Raw genomic sequence first — 8879 nt, 5'->3', positions numbered from 1 at the left:
AATCTTTTGAGCTGGTGTGAGATTTGATCCAACCTTGCAACTTTAAGATAGGAGGACTTCAACATTCAGAATTTCCCAGGAAACATGCTTTAGGAGGGGTGGCCTTCCAGGATTCTCCAGCCAGCATGGAAAATGTGAAATATTGTTTACTTACAGACATTTATACAGGTAGTCCTTGACTTACAACAGTTCATTTAATGTCCGCTCAAAGTTACAATGGCACTGGAGTGATTTATGACCGATTTTCACACTTACATCCCCATGATCATGTGATCAAAATTCAGCTGCTTGGCAACTGGTTCATATTTATGACCAGTCGCAGTGTCCCCTTTTGCGAACTTCTGACAAGCAAACTCAATGGGGAAGCCTGTTCACTTAACAACCGGGTTACTAACTTATCAACTGCAGTGATTCACTTAACAACTGAGGCAAGAAAGGTCATATAACATGGGGAAAACCGCATTTAAAAATGTCTCACTTAAGGGCAGAAATTTTGGGCTCAATTGTGGTTATAAATTGAGGACTACCTTTATTAATTAACATGTCACCCTAATGGTCCCAAGCCACATCATTTTCATCATTAATGTATTTGGGTGATATCGTCCCTTTCTATTTCTTTTACAACTTGGGCATTAACTCTTAAAATCAGTTAAAAGACAGGGAATGCATTTGCACAATATATTATGCTTAGCTGATTTTTTAAGTAGGTTAGATATTTTGGGGGTGCTTAGCACATTCAAATTAATTTCAATACAGTGACTTTAGAAAATGGGGTGATTGATAACTAAAGTCAACTATTGTGTGAAGCTAGGGTAGTGAGAATGTGCTATTATAATAGAATTGTCTTATATAATATTTATATTTTTACTCATACTATTTATTCCAGGAAGATATGTTCTATCGCCTTTTGTTTTTCTGCCCAGAGCAGAGAAATAAGGAATTATTATATTAATAATATAATATAATATAATATAATATAATATAATATAATATAATATAATATAATATAATATAATATAATATAATATAATATAATATAATATAATATAATATAATATAATATAATATAATATAATATAATATAATATAATATAATATAATATATATTTCCAACCATAAGAACTTTAAGTGGTGTGACCAGGGAATTCTGGGAGTTGAAGTTCACATTTCCTATACTGTAGTAGGGACACATTGAGTTGCATCATCGTGTATCCCGCTCTTCCGTCACTTCCGTCGCAAAACGGAAGTGTCTCCCACCTCTCCCTGTGGAAACAGGCGGATGGGTTGCGTGGGTAGAGTGTGTTAAATCCTAGAGTGGCCGACGCTTTCAAGCGCCCATAGAGAATGGCGGCCAAAATGGCGGCGGCCGGCTTGACGGGGCCTCCTCCTTCTTTCTTCCCCTTCTTTTATCCTCGGCCCGAAGTGGATAATTGTTAAACATGCAAATGAATAATGAGAAGCATCAACATAAGTAATGCTTAGAAGAAATAGAAATAATATAATAAAAACAACAGCCTAGAAGTAATAAAAATAAAGAGCAAAGTAGCGCAGGCCTCACTTCCGTTCCTTAGGCCTTCCGGTCCCTTAGCTATATCAGTCCCCCCATCCACTTCCGGGGTGTGCCCGTGCGTTCTTCCATTTACTCCGGGCCGTTGCGACGGTAACGTGAGGCCGAGTTGTGGAAGACGAAGCCGGGTTTGGGGTGCTAAGCTTGGGGTGAGGGGGTTGGGCTGGCCTGAAAATAGACGGGTGTGTGTGTGTGTGAATAGAAATGGGTCCTCATTAATGGCGACCGTCGTAATCCCGTAATTTTTGCCGTAAAGCCGTGGGAGTCCCTTGACCGCTTTGCCTCAACCACAGCCCTGCAAGGTAGGACGGTCCCATATCCCTGCCCTGGCTGTGGGGTTTTTTATTTAATTTTTATATGAATTTTCTCGTGCCCAAGAGCTGCAAGAGAGCGAAAGGGGGGGGGGCTTCTCTGAGGGAACAAGAAATGAGGGGAAAAAATTACGTTTATTTTTAACTTTAAAGGACGTGATAAATATGTTCCCAAGCTTGTGCCTGGTAAATTTGAGGCCTTAATAACTGTTAATATATTAACTGTTCTTAATATATTAAAGTATTTAATGCATTAACTTAATGCAGGAGCCTGGATAGCTCAGCAGACTAATGCATTGTAATTTAACTCCAGCTGTCTGCAATTAGTAAGTTCGAACCTTGCCAGGCTCAAGGTCTCCCAAAAATAGTACTAATGCCTAAAGTCTAATAAGAATAATGAAATATTTAATACTTTAATGCCTACAATCTCCTAATAATATTAATAAAGTATTAAATACTTTATTATTATTAGAAGACTTTAGTCATTAGTGTTATTTTTGGGAGAGCTGATGCATTTAATTCATTAACATTAAGTTAATGTAAAACTGCCTAAAGGCTCCCAACAATAGTACTAATGCCTAAATAATAATAATAATAATAATAATAATAATAATAATAATAATAATAATAATAATAATAATAATAATTAATACAACACACCTGACATAATAGTTGAAAAGAAAAAAGTATGGTTCATTGACATTGCAATACCTGGTGATGCACGGATTGAAGATAAGCAGCAAGAAAAAATCACAAAGTACCGGGACTTGCAAATTGAAGTTGAGTGACTGTGGAAAAAGAAATCGCGTGTTGTCCCGATTGTAATTGGAGCCTTTGGAGCAATACCCAAAGGGCTACCCCGCTATTTAGAAATTCTAAATTTGCTGGACTTAAACATTTTGACTCTACAAAAAACCACCTTACTCGGAACAGCTTCCATCCTCCGACGATACCTTAACAGTTCCTGTGGAAATTGGGATCGTAGAAACACCCAGGAGTATAGAAGATCCAAAGGCAGATGCATGAATAAATGTGATAAATGTATTTATTCATATAACAAAACATATTAACTATATACAAAGGCTGTCTTAATATCCATTAGGATAGGGAGCACACAGCGTGTGACTACCCTTATCAAAGATCATGTCTCATGGAGAACAAATGTAAAAGAGAGCATGGTGGAAAGGTTAGAGGGGGTTTTATACTCAGTGTAAGCCCCTCCTCTCCACATAGGGGTGGGGGCACTTTCTGCCTCCACTAGTGTCTGTATGATACATGTGCCAATGGCATGCAAATACTTGACAGTTCCTAGATCCTTGGTTAGGACTCGAGCTGCTGAGCTGTTAACCAGCCTCAAAGGCTGTGAATCTCACTAAAGATTAACCGATTAATAATAATAATAATAATAATAATAATGATAATAATGATAATAATGATAATAATAATAATAATAAACCTGTGCTACTGGAACATCATACATCTTAAGAAGGTACTTGGTTGATCCCTAGGACGCTGGCAGCAACCCGTATCAACCCTTAGCACCAGTCAGTGGTATTTGTGATGCATTTCTGAATGTTCAGTTGACTGAGTTTCATATTTAATGAATAAAGACAATAATAATAATAAAAATAAAATAAAATAAAATATAAAATATAATAATAAAAAAACCTGTGCTACTCGGAACATCGTGCATCTTAAGAAGGTACTTGGTTGATCCCTAGGACGCTGGCAGCAACCCGTATCAACCATCAGCACCAGTCAATGGTATTTGTGATGCATTTCTGAATGTTCAGTTGACTGAGTTTCATATTTAATTAATAAAGATAATGATAATGATGATGATGATGATGATAATAATCGCAACCTGGCCATCAAAACTACAGGGCTATGGATGAAACATGTAACAATGATACCCATTGTCATCGGGGCACTTGGTACCATGTCCAAGAATTTTATAAGATACATCAGCAAATTGCAGCTTCCTGCAACAACACCAGCGGAACTGCAAAAAACTGCGCTACTTGGAACATCCTACATCTTAAGGGGTCGGTGGGCGGAACCTCCCGCCGGTTTTACTACCGGTTCTATAGAACTGGTGCAAACTCGGGGCAACCCACCACGGATTAGCACCAGTCAATGGTATTTGTGATGCATTTTTGAATGTTCAGTTGACTGAGTTTCATGTTTAATGAATAAAATAAATAATAATAATAATATTTAATACTTTACTATTATTGTAAGCGTGCATAAGCGTACCAATGTGCTTACCGTTCCTGTCCCACTACCCCCATTTATTCGTATCCATTTCATGTATTCATAATCATGTTTATACTTATGTCTGTTATCTTACACATGCTTGACAAAATAAATAAATAAATAAATAAATAAAAATAAATTATTAGGAGATTTTAGGCATTACTACTATTGTTGGGAGACTTCATGTATTTAATCCCTTGACATTAAGTTGATGTAAAATTGCCAATGGGGAAGTCAGATTCACTTAGCAACCATGTTACTGCAGTGATCCACTTAAAGGTGACAAGAAAGGTCGTAAAATGGGGCAAAACTCACTTGTCTCACTTAGCAACAGAAATTTTGGGCTCAATTGTGGTTGTTAGTTGAGGACTACCTATATTAGTATTAATGCCATTATTTAGATATTGCTATTATTCAAAAAGTCGGTATTATTGCTACAATTATTAGGAGACTAGGCATTATTAGTATTATTGGGAGACTTTTGGCATTATTAGAAGACTTTAAAGGTTATTACCGTTAATATTATTGAGAAACCTTAGGTGTTACTATTAGGAGTATAGCAGGGGTGGGTTCTAAATTTTTTTACTACCTGTTCTGTGGGTGTGGCTTATTTTGTGGGCATGGCTTGATGGTCATGTGACTGGGTAGGTGTGGTCAATTCAATGTCTAGCCGATCAGCTGGGAGTCGGGAGGCAGCAAATAGATTGGGGGCGGGGCCAAGCAGAGGTGGTATTTACTGGTTCTCCGAACTACTCAAAATTTCCACTACCGGTTCACAAGAACCGGTGAGAACCGGTACCAACCCACCACTAGAGTATAGGCATTATTACTCTTATTATAGGGAGACTAAGCATTACTAGACTTTAGACATTATTACTATTATTACTGAGAAACCCAGCAAAATTTACTACCACTATTAGGAAACTCAATATTATTACTATTATTGGAAGACTTCAGGCATTTATTATTGTTGGAAAACCTTGGGCATTTTTATTAGTAGATTAGGGATCACTACTGTATACTATATACGATAGCATATTGGGACACTAAACATTATTAGTACTATTGTTTGGATTATTTAGGCATTCTTAGTATAATTAGGAGTCGTTATGCATTACTACTACCCTGTTTTCCCCAAAATAAGACATTCCCCTGATAATAAGCCCTATCGGGCTTTTGAGTGCATGGCAATAAGGCCAAGCGCTTATTTCAGGGTTCAAAAAAATATAAGACAGGGTCTTATTTTCGGGGAAACATGGTATTAAAAAATCTTAGGTATTTTACTATTATTATTAAACTCAAATACTAATGAGAAGGAAGGACTCACTGGAGAAGAGCCTAATGCTGGGAAAGACGGAGGGCAAAAGAAGAACGGGACGGCAGAGAACGAGGTGGCTGGATGGAGTCATGGAAGCAGTCAGCGGGAGCTTAAATGGACTCCAGAGGATGGTAGAGCACAGGAAGGCCTGGAGGAACGTTGACCATGGGGTCGCGATGGGTCGGATATGACTTCACAACAAACAACAACAAAATTAAAACTTTAGGAATTATCTATGTCTCCTAAAACTCTCGTGCCTGTTCACTTGAATGGCACCCATTTTTCTACAATATTACCAACTTTCTGCCAATAGGTGTCTGTCTCCTTGAGATTTTGGACCTCTGGTTTTCATCAGTCCAGCCTGTAAATCTAGTTCCAAGGCTCTTTTTTCCCCTTTTCTTTCTAGAAATGGCTCCTCCTACATTTTCTGTAATTTACAGAACCTTGTGAGTTGCTCACCACTTTTGAACAACTTAAATCTCCTGCTCTTACCCCCCGAATTCCATACTGGGCCCAATTATAGATTGATCTTGGTGTGAATGCAACTTTTAAGATGATTTTGTCTCCAGCTGAAGCCTTCGAAATTATCTGTCCCCTTGGGAGTGTTCCCAAGGGAAGAGCAAATGGGGAAGGTGACTTCAGGATGCAACCTGGTTTAAAATAGGAGTGCGGAAACCCAGATTAAGCTGAATACAGGTAGTCCTCCACCTGCGACCAGAAATAGAATAGAATAGAATTTTTTATTGGCCAAGTGTGATTGGACACACAAGGAATTTGTCTTTGGTGCATATGCCAGAAATGAGCCCAACATTTCTGTTGCTAAGTGAGACATTTAAATGAGTTTTGCCCCGTTTTACCACCTTCCTTGCCACAGTTGTTAAGTGAATCACCGCAGTTGTTAAGTGAGTAACCCGGTTGTGAAGTGAATCTGGCTTCCCCACAGACTTTGCTTGTCAGGTCATAAAAGGGGGTCATGTGACCCCGAGACACTGGAACCGTCATAAATACGAGTCGGTTGCCAAACGTTTGATTTTTGATCATGGGGAACCCGGGGATGTTGCAACGGTTATAAGTCCCTTTTTTCGGTGCGGTTGTAACTTCGAACGGTGACTAAACGAGCTTGAGGATTATCTGTACAAGGGGCTGACTTAGACTCGTCTCCCAGCTGTGGCCTGAAATGCTTTGATCCCTTACTGGTTTGGTTTCCCCCCCCCCCCCCCTCAGGTGCCTTGTCGAACCATGGCTAGCCAACATGATGAGACAGGAAAGGACGGGAGTTTTGCCAGCGAGGACCTGGCTGCCGAAGCCATGGCCGCAGACATGGACTCCTGGGTGGTCTTTGACGCCCGCAAGACCCCCAAGGCTGAATTTGAGGAATGGCTCCAGACCTACCAGCCGTCCCGCGTCTCTCGCTATGGCAACCCGGAGTGCAACACTGAGCCGGTGGGCTGGATTGCCGTCTACGGCCCCAGCTTCTGTCCAGAATCTGGCGACGTCGTAGGACTTCAGGAGGATTGGGAACGTTTACAGCTTAGCGGGCGCCACGTGACTTTTGAGTCCATCAAGGAGCTGGCCCTTAACCGCCGTGTCCTGACTGGCAAGTGGCTGATGCACCTGGACAGCGGCTTCAAAGTGGACCACGCTTGGTGTGGCATCGCCCGGGCAGTCCTCGAAGGGCGTGTCGGGGTGGCCAAAGTGAGCCCCTGCTGCCCCGACTCGGACCGCAAACATGTGATCTGCGTGTACACCAACGACTTCACCAACGAAGAGGAAGTGCTGGTGGCCGATTCCGTCATCCGGGCCACGGGGATCAAGTGCCTCTTATCCTACAAGCCCGATGCTTACACCTACCTGGGCATCTACCGCGACAATCGCTGGCACCTGTGCCCCACCATTTACGAAAGCCGGTTCGATTTGGAATGCATCCCCCGTCGCTCACGTATCCTTAACAAGGTGAGCAACAGCGAAGTGACTTAACCAGCCCCCCCCTCCGTTCCTGAACGCGCGAGACTCGCAGAGGAAACCGCACCAAGGCTGGGGACTACAAATCCCATCGTGCAGTGTTGACTCTCTTTTACTCAGAGGAGGTAGATTTGCCCAACGCAGGCAGGCTGCGTCAATGAGATTTCTGCCTCTGTCACGGGGCACTTCGTTCTGGCCGAGCCCGGTGTTTTTTTTTGTGTGACATTGGTGGACATCCGCATTTCTCATAAAAACTGCTAAAAACTGCGTGCTGCACAACCTTGTGTGAACTGATCGGCTTTTTTTTATTGCAAAAAAAAGAACAAATAATCCCTACTCATCTTTTTCGGCAGACCAACAGTAGAAAGATTTGATTTGCTGCCCATCTAGGGAGGTTGGGATGACGGGAGAGATAATCAGAATCCGAAGGGAAGCATCAAAGAAGGAAAAGGGGAAAAATAAGTTTTGATGGGAGGCGTGAAATGGAAACGCCGGGCAAAGAGGTAGGCTAATTTTTCTTTCCGGTCTTTTGCTCAGAAGTGGTTGAATTTTATTTTATTTTTTTGTGGTTCTTGGCTGCATTCGCCTGTAAACTAGACTGAAAATAAATGGCATTCTTGATTCGTCCCCACCCTCCCCCTTTTTCTGAAGGTTTTGCTTTTTTTTGGAGTTTTATAGATGAACCCAAGTTCGAAAAAGCACCTTGGAGGGTGAAACAGAGGTTGCAAAAGGTTTGGGGGAAGTTCTGAGTTCCTTGGCGTCAGAAAGTGCTCTTTGACTGTTTCAGGAGCAGAGAGAACAAAGGGGGCCCTGATGTTTTGCATGGAGGGAACATAAAGCTTTCTTGAATTATAAGCTTTTAATGGGCGGAAGAGGGTAAAAACTAAACGTTGAAGTGGAAATTTGGGCTATTTGTCTATCGCATCTCTGCTATATTAATCAGGTAGCTCTAGAGCAGGGTTTTTTGCAAGCATGGCAATTTTTAAGATGGGTGGACTTCAGCTCCCAGAATTCCCCAGCCAGCATGCTTTAAGATGGGTGGACTTCAACTCCCCCAGCCAGCATGCTTTAAGATGGATGGCTTTTAACTCCCAGAATCCCCCAGCCAGCATGCTTTAAGATGGGTGGGCTTCAACTCCCAGAATCCCCCAGCCAGCATGTTTTAAGATGGGTGGGCTTCATCTCCCAGAATCCCCCAGCCAGCATGTTTTAAGATGGGTGGGCTTCATCTCCCAGAATCCCCCAGCCAGCATGCTTTAAGATGGGTGGGCTTCAACTCCCAGAATCCCCCAGCCAGCATGTTTTAAGATGGGTGGACTTCAACTCCCAGAATCCCCCAGCCAGCATGCTTTAAAAGGGATGGACTTCAACTCCCAGAATCCCCCAGCCAGCCTGCTTTAAGAGGGGTGGACTTCAACTTCCAGAATTCCTCAACCAATCCGCCAGCTTCTGAGAGTTGAAGACC

The 8879-nt window shown here is 41.7% G+C and overlaps 1 protein-coding gene across 1 annotated transcript; it reads left to right on the top strand.

The window, feature by feature from the left end:
• The first annotated feature begins 1338 nt into the window (after positions 1 to 1338).
• C18H11orf68 (chromosome 18 C11orf68 homolog) lies at positions 1339 to 8040 on the top strand. The gene is made up of 2 exons (XM_034424423.3): positions 1339 to 1869; positions 6677 to 8040. Exon 2 carries the CDS (start codon positions 6692 to 6694, stop codon positions 7427 to 7429), a length of 738 nt encoding a protein of 245 aa, XP_034280314.2. The 5' UTR covers positions 1339 to 1869; positions 6677 to 6691; the 3' UTR covers positions 7430 to 8040.
• The last annotated feature ends 839 nt before the right edge of the window (positions 8041 to 8879 follow it).

The sequence above is a fragment of the Pantherophis guttatus genome, chromosome 18 (genome assembly GCF_059756535.1).
Source record: "Pantherophis guttatus breed Tessera chromosome 18, ASM5975653v1, whole genome shotgun sequence".
Lineage (NCBI taxonomy): Eukaryota > Metazoa > Chordata > Lepidosauria > Squamata > Colubridae > Pantherophis > Pantherophis guttatus.
The sequence above is the reverse complement of the archived record's forward strand: the minus strand, read 5'-3'. Positions and strand labels throughout refer to the sequence as shown.